Genomic DNA, 14671 nt, shown 5'->3' on the forward strand with positions numbered 1-14671 from the left:
ATGAAAACCAATTAATTCATGCTCTGTTGATAATGGAGACATATGGGGCAAATTGGAATTATTTCATATATTGTAAATAAAGTGTTTATCTTTAAACTGTAGGCAATTTGTAGCTTATATATATCATATTTCTTCATAATAAGAAAATAAATGTAAAATAAATATAATCAATGTTTTACATTATAAAATATATTTTAATTATTGAAATATATTTAAATAAGAAATAAATATTTTATTATTTAAATATATTTCAATAATTATATTAAAGTAAGTTTCCATAATGTAAGAATATTGATTATATTAAAATCTGGTACCCTCCCAGAGGAATTAGAAAAGAACAAATAATACTTTGTATTTATTTACAATCTTTAAGTCATAAAAGAAAAATATAGCAAATGTAATGAATATAGGAAAAAATGCATAGGAAAAAAATAATAATATGAAAAAAGTATCAGGGGATACGTATAATTCAATAGAAATTTTGCAATCTTTAAGGTTCTGAGAATTGATCACATCGAAGAGTGGTTATCACAAAATCACAAGAGCAATGAAAAATTCTGACAATTGGAGCTATGAGTTTTGATTGTGTAGGTATATAACAGTATATAATCAGAAGTAACAATAAAACACTACTTTAAAGAAGACTCAGGATAAACTGGGGAAGGTCATTTGTGATTTGGAGTGAGGTATCATCAATATGCGGATGATATCCAGTGATGCATCTCTGTCCCTGGCTGTCCAAGTGAAGTTGTTGAGGTTCTTTCCCATGTATGGTATTTGTGAGGGCCTGCATATGGAAGAACAAGTTGCCCTCAATTCTGCCAAAATTGAATAGTTATGGTTTGGGGATCCACTCATTCAGAGTTGGAAGGTTTCCATAATTTTGAATAGGATGGCACTACCCTATTCATACTAAGCACACAATCTGGAACTTATCCTGAACTCATAGGTCCTACTCAGAAAACAAGCGGCAGCTCTGGCGAATGAGGCCTTAGTTTACACAATTGCAGCTTGTGTGCTAGTTGCACCTATACCTGTACTGAGATGCCCTGCTCATGATCAATCACTCCTTAGTCACCTTCCAAATGGACTTCTGCAATATGGAAGCCGTCCAGGAACTTCAGTTAGAGTGTTTGGAGACCACCCAGAAGCTTGAAGACCGTGCAGAAGCTCCAGTTAGTCCAGAATGCAGCGATGTTGGTAGTTATGAGGGCATCTCATTATGCTATGTAACACTACTACTTTCAGTAGGCTTCTGGATGCGATTCAAAGTGATAGTTGTCAGCTTAAAAACCCAGTATGGCATAGACTTGGCTTATCTGAGGGACTACCATATCTAAAGAATGTCTTCCCACCCCACATGCTCCCATAGGGAGGATACACCCAAGTCTTTACTTTTAAATCTTGTCAGAAGGTGTCAGAAACATGCCTTTTCTGTGGTTGTACCTCTTTGGAACATCATCATTCCACACCACACCATACCCCACGTATATGCAACAGGCCCAACTCTTCTTTTTTAGGAAAGCCATTAGAACAGGCTCCCCAACCTCCCCCTGCCACTAATGGCCAGTTGAGTGGAATCCTCTTTCCCCTCTTCTATTATGGTTCATTGCCATTTCTATATTTTGTATTTTATATTTATATTCTGTACATGTTTTCATGTTCTATGGTGGGAGGGGTTGTTGTTTTCATGCTGTATGCTGCCCAGAGTCACACTATTTGAGTTGGATGGCTTTATAAATCTAGATAACAACTAAATATAGACATATAAATAGTTGTTTGAATCCTGTTGAGATCTTATTTAAAGAGTTTTTTTTTAAAGCAGCTGCTAAGTAAGTAAATGAACTTAATTGAAACTTGGTGGGTTTGTGGATTTATGCACATGTATTTTTTCCCTTCTCCTTGTGCTACCGTTGGAATGTCAGCAACTATATTTAAAGATAAAACGATTCCAAACTACATTATTGATAGCAGTAAGTATTAAAAATATCTGTACATATTTTACCAAGAGAGACATAGATAGATAGATAGATAGATAGATAGATAGATAGATAGATAGATAGATAGATAGATAGATAGATAGATAGATAGATACTTTGAGATGTTTCCTGATGCTACAACTAAGTGAAGCGTAAAATAGTCAGCAAGATCTAGGCCTTAATTTATGGATAGTTTGATAGCTTAAAAGTTATTGGGATGCTGCTGACATGTTGATCCAACAAGAAAAGTAGTAGAAATATGCCTATGTTGGGTGCTCTCATTAAGAAAACTATGATGACCAAGAGAGCATTTGAGGTATTTTCTTCAGTATCATCACTGCTTTGTCAAAAAATCATCATTAGCTCAAAAATTGGATTAATATTTTACATGCAAATAAGTTATGGGAGACAATGACTAGTTTCTTAATTCCAGCTTCAGGAATCTAGTGATCAAAGATTTATTTTCAAGTAATGCTGAAGATTAGGATTCAAAGTACATCCTAATATTAGAATGCTTTGGAAATTTAGACTCAAAATAGGTAAACGGGTTTTGGACAAACTCTACTAGGCTGTTTATTTTAATGCTTATATAATCAGAAACAGCTGCTTGGGACAAGGGGAAAAATTTGGTCCCATGGAAACTTAGTGTCAGCTGGTGATCCATTCAAAATCCAAGAAAGAAATACTTAGACTCCTTTAATCAGAGAAAAGATATCTTTTACTGGAAATCAAGTGGAAGCAACAAAAGAATTCTGAATCTGAGAAAATGGGCGCATAAATCACCTATACAAAGCAATGGCAACGTTCCCACCCCCAATAGTTCAATTGGCTCATCCAATTAAAATTTGTGTATATCATCATGTGGGTATCTCCAGGTGGTGATGAGGCCTCTGTCCGTTGACCTTGACATATTTTGATAGAGTTGCAGCTGCGCATAGCATAGGATAGAAACCTAAGCAAGAATCTACCCCGCCCCCAGCTTATACAGTTCTGATTTGTAACACCTCCAGCTCGCTACCCATAACCATTCCCCCCTCCTCCCCCCATTACTTATGACAGCCGAAAGATTCAAAGCAAAGGGAGAAAATCTTGAAGGCTGACACTTAGGTTGATCAGTTTCCTGAGGAGAAAATTATCCTTGTTTTAGCAATCAAGTAAGTAATTTATACTGATTTATTTACAATACTTATCTAACAGATTTAAATCTGAAGAATTTCAAAGGTGTGCATTTGGGAGTTTAACTTTGGCACTATTAATCATAGTTAAGAAAAAATCAATTGATATTGCTTATGGTCATATGGTACTTCTAGCTGGAAGTAAACTAGAAATGTTTTAAAGAATTGTGTTTTTTTTTCCTTTTAAGATTTGGAAATGGAAACCGTGGATCAGATGTCATCTGATAATGATTCTCATAATCAGAAAATGGAAGAGATTTCAGCAGATTTGAACTTGGTCCCTCAAGAATCTGAAGGAGAAGTTGATGTGAGCTCATTTGCACAGTCAAACAGCGATGGTTTTTCTCAAACAAACCAAGATTCTTGTACCCCTGAATTCCAGGAAACTAGCAGTAGCACTCAAGCAGCAGAACAGGATAATCATCCTCAGGAACAGTCAAACATTGAGACAGATTCCAGTCCCAATAATAACTGGAGTAATAAAGACCAATCTATGGAATCAATATTAGCTGATTGGAATGAAGACATAGAAGCATTTGAAATGATGGAAAAAGATGAACTATAACTTCAAATACCGTGCTTGTGAACTTTACCAAGGAGATAATGGCCCTGATATCTAAAATTCAAGAAGAATTGTTCAGTATTGTGACAAGCAGCCAGGTTTTTATTGGCAAAAGCCAGCATGTGTTATAATTTGAACTGTTGGTGTTTTTTTTTTTTTTGTTTATCTTGTTTTTAAAAATGGGAATGTGCAATCAACCCATTTGCAGAGTTCCTTTGCATGGTTCTGTAATACAGAAGGTTCATTCAGGGAATGACATGAATTCTTCCTGTGTTCCAGGTTGTTGTGGGTTAGCTTAGCATAGTGTTCGGGAGGCAAAGAAATGACTGCAGTGGGATTAATGCACCAGTGAGCCTGAATGGCCAGCTGTAGCGTTACATCTTGGTCCATAAAGGCCACGAATGGCAGGTGTGACAATACTGTTTTTGAGAGTCAATATTGTATCTCAAAGTCTTTTTGGAGACTTGCTGGAAAATAGTTTGTTGTGCCTTTATGATGAAGGTGAAGCAGTGGGCAGCTGTGATTGTTTTGTGCCACTTAATGTGCTGTATCTCCTTATCACTTCTTCCATTTTATCACTTTGAAGAATGACCAATTCACTTGGATGTTATTCTTTGTTCTTAATTCAAGACAAGATAGTTTATAAACCAAAGGCAATGTGTTCTGTTAACAAAAAACGAAGAAGAAAAACTGGATAATTCTTAAACTTGTTTATGGATAATGGGACAAAAGCTCTCTGCACTCCCATCACTTTGGTTTTGAATGTTGTGCATTAAATGACAAGTTCAAAATGAGCCAAACTCAGTATCCTTGCCAATCTCTAGAAAAGGTACGAAATCATCTTGTATTAGGATTTAATTTATTTTGATCTGTATTTTTTTTTTATAATTAAGCAGGCCTTACATCAAAATCACCCTATTCTGTGCGTATCTTAGCATTTGTGTGTTTTCCTTCTGTAAAAAGTGGTCAGTATCTCAACAAGAAATAATGCATCCTTAGCATAATAGAAAGGCAAGCAAAAAGTAGTATCATGTATAGTTGAGGGGTATGCAAAACATGTTGAATTTGAAACCTTTCAACTTCAAAATGGGTGGATCTGTGCTTATTGAAATGCCTTCCTGATCCAGGTTCATAGCAGATATTTGGTGCTTTGCCCTTCGAGCACTCTGGAAAAATCCTGTTCAAACTTGGTACAGAGCACTTTGAACTCAGCATGTTTTGAATTCAGAACATTTTGCATGTTGCTAGTATAGATTCTTTTTCAATTGTAGCAGAAATATTTCACAGCAATCATGTTTCACAGATGTCTTAAGTTTAAATTTAGTTTCCTTTAAAAGAAAAAAAACTTAGTGTAGCAAACAAAGCAAATAAGACTGCCTAACAGAATTTCATTTTTTTTCATATTTCTTTTTACGTTTAGAAAGCAAAAAGTCAAATAATTTGACACAGCCGTATTGCACTCCGCCCTATTCTTGCCTTTTCATGTATAGCTGATTTGTTTCAAAAATTGGCTATGATCAAATGCAATATGTAGTATAGGAAGACTTGTCATACTGTAAGTAAGCTTACATTGCATCTCCCTGCAGGCTCCTTATTACTGAAATCGGACTATCCAATATTGCATTGGATAGCAGATTTCGGGAGTGGCTTCCTTCTAACACAACATTTTATTTCCCCATAGAACTGAGTGATAAGAGCGGGTTCTGTATCAGAAAAAGGTCAACTTCTATGGCATGAGAGTTAAACCAGCTCTGCTTTATATTCCAATTGAGCCAGGAACTGAAGATGGAACTAATTATTCTTTTGCTCTTGTATGTCGGAGTTGTTTCTTGGTCACAAAAGATTGATACACAGTAAACGATTTAAAAAAAACCACTTGCAGTTATGTATGTACAGTAGGTAGGTAGAGCAAACTGCTGAAAAGTCCTTCAAAAAAAAAAAGTTAACAGTGTGTAAAGCAGCCTTTTAAATGTATAGATCAGAATGTTTTTAGGAATTTGATACCTAGGTCAGACTTTTGCAGGAATTGGATGCAAATGGTCGTGAGTTTTAGTGAATTAATAAAACAAGTGTCCTTTAACTTTTTAAAAGATTTTATTTGCATCCCAAATTGTGATACAATAATGAACCCCAAATTGTGTTTAGATGTGAAGCTTGGTTTTTACGCACTAGGATATTCCTTCAGTGAACATCAGCACCGGATTCTTTAAGGTGCCCTTTGATAGTTTAGGGCCCTATGGTAGAGAATGAGTTTGGAGCTTGTAAAATACATTAAAAACACCTGGAATGTACTGCATGTCCAGAATAGGAACTTTACCTTTAGTAAAGGCTTTTAAAATCTTCTGTTTTAGAACAATTTACCAAGCTGCTGTTTTCTTTAATCTTGTAAGCAGAACTTGCTCATTTTATTTCTGATAAGATCATTTACTAGTAGTGTCTTCACAAAGCATTTTGGACAGATTCATATCTTTCTGCACAACAGCAACTGCATTTTCACCCCCTCTTAATTAACTATTAATTAATGTAGCTCTTTATTAAGAGTTTGCACACCTGCTGTTCCCTATACATAGTTCATACCATGAATGTTAGGTTACGCCTGCCATTAAATATCTGCAAATGCTTTGAGTTTTCCTCATTGATTCAGGGATTTATTGAGATACTTGCTTGCCATTAGAAAGGAACATCTGAAAGGTGGTAGTCTACCTCAGATACAGCTTGTCCTTTTTATATAGCTAGTTCTTCATCATAGCCATAAGCCTGCTCCACAGTAAAAAAAAGGGTTTACATTTCAACTACGTTAACAGCGTTTTGGAGAGAAGTTACCTAATTTAAGATCTTCATATCAGCCTTTTCAGACTACTATTCTGGCACGTTTTATGAGAAGCACGAAAGTCAGCCACTTGCATGAATCTAACCTAAAGGGAAGTCGTGCAGAAGTTGGCATAATACTAGTTTATCTCTCATGGGCTCTTCCTTAACCTGCTTGTTTTGTCTCCATCTTTTTTCCTGTGTGGTTACTTAGTGCAGGTAACAAAGAGATCGGAGGGATGATATTATACCCAACAGTCAGTACAATAAAGAAGAGAACATTCTATGAATGCATACCATACATCCACATTTTTGTAAGACTTTTTACCAGCCCAATTTACAGCCATATATTTTCTTATGATGTAATTTATGAAAAAGTCTAAAGGGGTGCTTGTTAACACTACTGTTGGATTTTTCCGTCTGGCGATTTTAAGCATATACAATATCCCTAAGGGCAAATGTGTACTGTGATATAGAAGTCTGAGCTCAAAGTGTACATAATCTTTGTATATAAAATTGTCTACTTGATTATAATTGCTGATTGTAAAGATTTAATAAAACATGTAAATATTCTGGTCAAAGTGCTGGAATGAATTGTTAAGCATTGAGACTTAATGATTTAAACCAAGTTGACGCTCCTCAAAATAATCTCTGCTCTCCATAAGTGCATATTCCATCAAATGCCTACACGTTGTTGTGGTTCGCTGGCAGCAGGTGCCGATGGCTGAGGTCTCGGAAAGCGAGGACTTGGATGAGGGGCCTGCGTGTGATGCAGGGATTGGGCCAGGATTGTCGAAGAGTGGAGTGCTGCCTTCGGAGTTTATGGAGGCTGGCAGCAGTGATGAAGAGGACCCCGAGGAGCCTGTGCCCAGTGTGCATGTGCGCAGGGCTACTCGAAGGAAAGAGCAACTGCAGCAGCACAGGCGACTCGGGAGTAAGGCTGCAAAGTGATGGCCCCTCCCTCAAGGGATAAAAACCAGCTCTCAGAGGTGGGATTCTTTGTCGGAAGCAAAGAAGTTCTTGCACTTCAAGTCTTGTGGAAGTTCAGGCTATCCTGGTTTGTGTTTGGAGACTTTTGGTTTTGAATATTTCCTTGAAATTTAATCTAGCGTTTTTGGCAGCCTTGCACAACCTTGGCAAGGCTTGTTCTTATCTGGGACAATTAGTTTTCATAGCGTTTTTACTGTGAATGAATGGAATTCACAGAGAAGCATTAAAAAAGTTTTGCTTTTATCTCTCTTTGGTTTTTGTTTGCTGGGAACTGAGGCTTGGGTCAGAACACGCATTAATCCAAATTATACATGTACATGTTTCTTTTAAAAGACATGTCTCTGAAAGGAGTGAAAAGCAATATACTAAGACCAGATTCACAATACTTTGGAAGGATTCTTAGCAGCCATGCAATGCTCTAATCCAGGGGTGTCCAACCTTGGCAACTTTAAGACTTGTGGACTTCACTCCCAGAATTCCTCAGCCAGCAAAGCTGGCTGAGGAATTCTGGGAGTTGAAGTCCACAAGTCTTAAAGTTGCCAAGGTTGGACACCCTGCTCTAATCTAAGGGCCTGTAGAGGCCTCCTCCTGAAGGAATTAAAAGTCATGCATCCTCCAATGCAAGTATGTCCCAACTATGCATAACTATATGGGCTCCCTATATTGAGGCAACAAGCATCAGGTATTCAAATTGGAATCTAGGATGAAATAAAGACAATATTTTATTTTTGCATGTGCTCAAGGCTTCCTTCAAAGCTAATTCTCTCAGAGGACACATCAACCGATTTCTTGTGATCCAATCCAGCATTTCTTTGCTATCATTTCCTGCTCTGAATCCTTGTTTTACTTGAGCTAATAAGCACTTTGTTCTTCTTTAAAGACGCAGTAGGTGTTTGGGGATCTAATTTCTGGTAACATGTTTCCGAAATTTAGGGCTGCCCAGATTGATTACCAAACACTGAACCTAATGGTGTTCTTTCTATAAGCAGAAAGAGAAAGCCATCTTCCTTTGGCCTGGCTTTTGACATCCTGGTGGAGTAGAAGAATGAAGAAGGTATCAGTGAACAAGTGAAGTCCTGCAGCAGCTCAAGCTTCTTTAGTTGGGTGAGGGAGGCCCCCATAATGAAGAGACCCCCCCCTCCTTGAAAGGCATAATCCAATCCATCAACCTATACAACACATTTGATATTTCCCCCTAAAAGTACTATGAATCTATGTCATAAAACTTAGCAAGAGCCAATGAAGTCTGGCAACTGGAAAACATACAGCAAATTCAGCTTCATACCTTCATTCAAAAATAACAGTAATCTGGTTTTTGTAATTTTATTGTGCTATGTATAGTTTGCTACCTTGGTAACAGTACATTTTGTTGGGTAGTTGAACCTGAATACCTTCTGATACCTCCTCTATATCCATAATTATCTTTTAAATCATCATTTTTCCTAGGAAAAGTACTTAAGGAATTTGCAAAATTGAGGTAGAATGCAGTTATAGTAAACACTACTTTTTCAAAGAAAAATACAAATTCTACAGGAAAAAGATTCCTGTGAATAGGAGTCTTAAGTCTCCACCATCCATGGTCTAGACCAGGGGTGTCAAACTCACAATAACATGTGGTCATGTGAAGTATCACAATTCCCACCCCTCTTTGCTAAACCAGGGGTTGGCGTGGCCAGCATATGATGCATGTGGCCCCCAGACCATGAGTTTGACACCCCTGGTCTAGACTGTAAATTAGCCTACAGTATTTTTAGTATATTAAAGTATATTAGTATTATAAAAACAGTCCCAATAAAGTATATTAGTATTATAAAAACAGTCCCAATAAAACTGTCTGGCCTTTAACTAGACAGTAAATCATGGGGGCAAAAAATTATGCAGCCTTTTTTGAGCCATTCAATGTATTTCTTGGCTTTTGGAATTCGTTTTAATAAGCTGAAGATCAGGTACATTTTAAAAAACTACCGCAGCAGCTATGAGTTAGGTAAGCAATGCATTTTAACCAATGACTTTTCTGGTTGATGAAGTTTCCACAATGGAGCAATAGATGGCACTAAAGATTAAGACCAAAAACAGGAATCTGATTTATATTTAGACTTGGATAAGACCCAAATTCCCCTAGTCTAGAATTTCATTTCCATCTAATTATTTATGGAAGTTCATGAAAAGGTAGTAAACGGGGTATTTGTTCCTCTTCTCTTCAGTACATTTATGATTTTGAAGTATTCTTTGATCAGTTATCCTCAGATTCGTGCTACGGAGGCTAAATTATGAGGAGTTTCAGAATTACAGGTTATTTCCTGTAAGATCAGGAGGTGGCTATTACATAATTGCTTGCATTAATCATCAAAGTAAAACTTGTTTGGACCTTGGACAAGTTTTTTCCTTTTATGAAATTAAAAATATTTTAGCTTTGGATCATTTTCCTCAAAGAATAAATGAACAAGTACAATTTTTTGAATTTTGCTTTCTTTATCTGGATTTGGAACTTGTGTGGAACAGATCACATTTTAGATTATATTTATGCAGAAATATTGAAGCTTCAAAGGGGTAACATAAAACATATTTACAATTGATGAATTTCAAGAGGAGATATTTTATCAGTAGATCAATGAAACACCCATATTCTATTCCTTGGTCCATGTAGAAGAATGCATTGTAGGGTATTAGAAAAACGGGGCGGGGGGGATCTCAAATGGTTTCTCCTTTCTATTTGGGCTCCAGGAAATCACTGAAACCTTCGTTGCATTCTAGAAGTGAACACTTCAGGCAAAAAGGAGTTGCTTTGGGTTGGTAGAATATGGGAACAGCCTGGCTGTGTCAAGTCTAGGCACATCTGGTAAACAGTCATCACACAGTGGCCTTCCAGATGCATCTAAGAAGCCCACAGACAGGAGACAAAAGAAGCCCTCTTTTTCATGTAGAAAATCCAAGTTTAGAAAACTTTTTTCACTTTAGTGTATAGATTATATATGCCTTTGCAAGGATCAGATTAGGATATGGGGACTGCTCCTGGCTTTGCTTTATGTTGGAACTCTTGTGAGGCATTTGGCTCTCATTTGGCAGCTCCTTTAAATTTCTCCAAGGCTGGAGTGGATTCCCCCACCCCCTCTGTCAGACGGCACTCCTTCTCACTACAGACACTTTAACTCACTCGGGGGAAAGCGATACTTGCAGTGTCTATGGGGAATCCTTGGAGAAGTTTTTAAAGGACCTGCTGCTTCCAAAATGCATTTCTTTTACGTTGCAAAAGTGCTCCAAGGCTCGATTCACCCCCACCCCCTCTGCCAGACCACACTCTTTCTCACTCCCGACACTTTAACTCACACGGGGAAAGCAATACTTACAGTGTCCATGCCTTTCTTCCTTTCCCCCAGGGAGAAAGAGGACGTGGGGAACGGAAAGCTAGGAGAGCAATCGCAAGTGAGCGACTGGGCGACCGGGTTGGGGGGCGTGGCCAGCCAGAGGTCACCACCGGTTCGGCGACCCACACCAAATAACTGCTACTGGTTCACCCGAGTAGGTGCAAACCGGTTGAATACCACCTCTGCTCCAGATGTTGTTGGAGTGCTACTCCCAGAATTCCTCTGTTTATAGAGTTTGGGACTAACATCTATACAGCCCAGACTTCTGAACCTTGCTTTACTCTCTTTAAAAACTCTCAAATGAGAGACAGGAAAGAATGATAACTTGACCTGCATGTCAATTTGTGCAGCACAAGTAGCATTTCTAGACATTTACTGCTAATTTTTAATCCCACAAATAGAGTAAATACATCACTAGTACACCAGTTTATTATTGTTAACGTATTATTATTTCACACCATATATTCAAGTCTCCAAATTTGAAAGGAGAAGTGTTACAGAAGGTGAAGGCTAACCTTCAGAGAGGATAGTTCATTCTTTTCACAGAAAGAAAGCTGTAGTCATGTACCTTGTATATCATTAACATATCATTATTATTATTATTAGAATTAATTATCCAACAAAAAGGAATCTGCAACCTGCAATACATGGGACAAGCAGGGAGTTATGGAACAAAAACAAAAGAAATTATGAATGGGAATCAAGATGCCCAAACTAAGAATGAAGGAAAATTAAATTAATTCCAGCATTTCTAAGGTTGAAATATTATGGCCTATTAAGTGAACAAAACTCTTGTAAGAATATAGCACAATAACAACTACAAAGGCCTCTTAAAAACTGGAAGATGCGGAACCCGTGCTTGATCAAGCCAAGGACCTATTTATTCCAGAACCTTGTGATAGCCAAACCATTTGCATCAGGAAACTCATGGACCAAAGTGCCCTTATTTGAAGTAGAAACCACCTGTGATTTAGGGAACAATATCTTACCTCCTCCTCATTCTTCCATTGATATGTCTAGTCTTCTTTGAAAACTTTCTAATCTGATGATAATTACAGTAATGGCAGCAAACTGCAGTTTAGCCAAACTTTTTTAAAATTAATTCCTTTCATTCGCCTTAATTTCTGGATTTCTAATGTTGTAAGAAAAGTTGTTATATCCTCATTCTGTTTACTATGCCTGATTTTATATACCTCTATCATGTGTGAATTTATATCTACCGATCTTCCACTATTGCAATTGTTCCCTGTAGGGAAGCAGCAGTAGTTGCTTTTCATTTTCACTGCCCTCTTTCCACACCTTCTTTAGACCTGAAATATACTTTTTGAAGCAGCCTGGCATTCTAAGTGCAGTTCTGTCATAGATTTATAGGATGGCATTTCTATATTGGCAGTTTTATTTTTGCCAGTTTTTTAAAGCAAACAAATGCAAGCTGCTTCATATTATGTCTCCCTTTTCCTGCTCAATTACTGACAACTCAGATGACATTCAAATTTTTATAAACTTTGGATTTTTAGAACCAACATGCAAAGATAGGACAGCTTGATGCTTATTTGCAACTGATAATTTCAGTGGTCATCTGTGCTTTTTCTTTTATTGTTGCAAGCAGCCCAACATTATTGAGAGTTGGGAAGCATATAAATTTAATCTATTATGCTTGGTCGCACTGTCAGCCAGATATTTAAATGGGATTGACTCTTTTGTCCACTCTTCCCCTGGACTTGGAATAGGCAGATGTTGTTTAGTAACAATACAGATTTTACGATTATGGTTGGTCACGATCTGCCAGATTAGTGGTCATTATGTACTCAGCAATATGAAATCACAACTGCAAGTTCTTTAGTTGTTGTTGGCCTTCATATGCATCAAGTTCTTCCCAAGAACCTTGAATATCATAATGTATAGGCATAGTAAATGTGCAGATCAAAGCATTGTGGCCTTTTGTAATTGAAAGATGGCAATTTTATCACTATACAAATTTTCTAAGTGGCATCCAAGATTCTTTGGTATGACACTCAGTGTGCTGGTAACCACTGTAGCACCATCACAACCGGTTTATGTCAACTTCTCTTTTCAGTTGTTTGTGATCTCCATTTTTTTGTCTTCAATTGCGCAATCAATTTCTGTGATCTTCTTTCACAAGCTGATATGATCTACTATTTCCGCCTTTTGTACAATCAGCATTTGAAGATTTTTCCGTTCTGGTCTGGGTTGCATTAGTTCAAATAGTCTTTTCTTGAGCAGCCCAAATCATGCTTTCAGTTTCCTTTTTTAAAATGTTCTAGTTGTAAACCATTGTTAGGTTTTATCTTTAACCACTTCCCCCTCAATCTTCTGTAGAAATTGACCTTATAATGCTTTTTCTTGCCAGCATTCTGTTGTTTTATTACACTGTATTCAGGGGTGGGTATCTACCGGTTCTGTCCACCTCCGTAGAACCGGTAGCTCTGAAGAGCAGCAGACACAGAACTGGTTCTATGTCTGCTGATATTTTTGCCCACGTGCCCACCCGGGCTCTTACCTGATCTTTATTTCCTGATTTTTCAACTTCAGCTGCCGAACGAGGCATAGCTGCAGTTAAAAAAAAAACAGGAAAAGAGGGCTGTTTCAAAGGTTGCTTCTCTGCACCCAGTGTGCTGATGATGATTTACAGGCGCGTGGCTCGCAGCGGGCAGGGAAGCTTGTAAATCCCGAACCGGTAGTTAACCCTGTTGTATCCCACTCCTGACTGTATTGATATCCATGTTTTGTTTTCTGCACAATCAGTAAGCTCCAATTTTTAACTTTCATAAATGCTTTTTTGGCTGTTTTTACATAATCAGCCAATGTGTGTTTTTCTTCTTTGACAGTTTGTTTGACCTGAAGTAAATCTCTGTCTCTATTCCACTATAATGCATAGTGAAGTCATTAACTTTCTTATTTTTCAGTCCAAACTGTCCAGTTCAGCCTGTGTCCAGTTAATAATTCCAGCAATGTATCAAATGAAACAAAATGTTAAAAAGTTATATTTATATAGTTACTTACCAAACACATCTAAATTATATTAAAGAAACCAAAACATTTTTTACAATCCCCAAGGCATGTCACAACTTTTGAGCACCCCTCATGTTTAGAAACTGAAAGTTGAAAAATTTGATATGCCCTAAAATCACGTCACAAGTATGGCATGGGTATTGATGACTTGGATGATGTTTCTACCATTCAGTTTTGTCTTTAGCCCTTTTTTCACTCTTTGTATTCATTCTTTACTAATCACATTTTAAATCCACCCAGGCTTGATGTTATTCAACTATAAAATGCCCATTTACTTGTAAGCATCATCCTAATGGCTCCTGTTTGCTCATTTGGCATTTCAATTTCATTACTGTTTGTAATTTTACCCTGATTTGTTGCTACTGTAGCTTATTTCTCTTGGCCAAATTCCATTGCTATATCTAAGCGGAAAATGATTATTTTGTGTTTAGAAACGTTCTCTTGAAAGGTGGAATCTTCCTCTCTCCTAATTCCAAAGTATTAACTATTATCATTAATTTGTCATGGTTCCTATGTACAATAGCTGTAAAATAATAGTAAATATATGGTAGCACATAAAAGACACCAACTCACTGACCTGTTCTGAGAAGGGAACAAATAAGACAATATCCTGTGAAATATGAAAATTTGTCACGACTATTGGAACACAGAAAATGCCTGGATAAAAGTCTCTACCCTTTGCTTGCCTGCAAAGTTTATTTTGAAATCCCGTAGAAATGTATAGAAGACTTGTCTGAAATCAGCCCAGGTTTCAGAGAG

The 14671-nt window shown here is 37.2% G+C and overlaps 1 protein-coding gene across 2 annotated transcripts in view; it reads left to right on the top strand.

Annotated features, from left to right (window-relative positions):
• EDEM3 (ER degradation enhancing alpha-mannosidase like protein 3) overlaps positions 1 to 7125 on the top strand; it is a 35124-nt gene extending 27999 nt beyond the window's left edge. The window contains exons 20-21 of one of the 2 annotated variants that reach the window (XM_087960851.1): positions 1926 to 1973; positions 3343 to 7125. In XM_087960851.1, the coding sequence (XP_087816977.1) occupies positions 1926 to 1973; positions 3343 to 3719 (425 nt within the window). In that variant the 3' untranslated portion in view covers positions 3720 to 7125. The remainder of the gene's footprint in view (positions 1 to 1925; positions 1974 to 3342) is intronic. The other variant, XM_026669272.2, reaches the window with a different exon arrangement.
• The last annotated feature ends 7546 nt before the right edge of the window (positions 7126 to 14671 follow it).

Source organism: Notechis scutatus, chromosome 3 (genome assembly GCF_049901735.1).
Source record: "Notechis scutatus isolate UNSWTSFEM ecotype Mainland chromosome 3, rNotScu1.2, whole genome shotgun sequence".
Lineage (NCBI taxonomy): Eukaryota > Metazoa > Chordata > Lepidosauria > Squamata > Elapidae > Notechis > Notechis scutatus.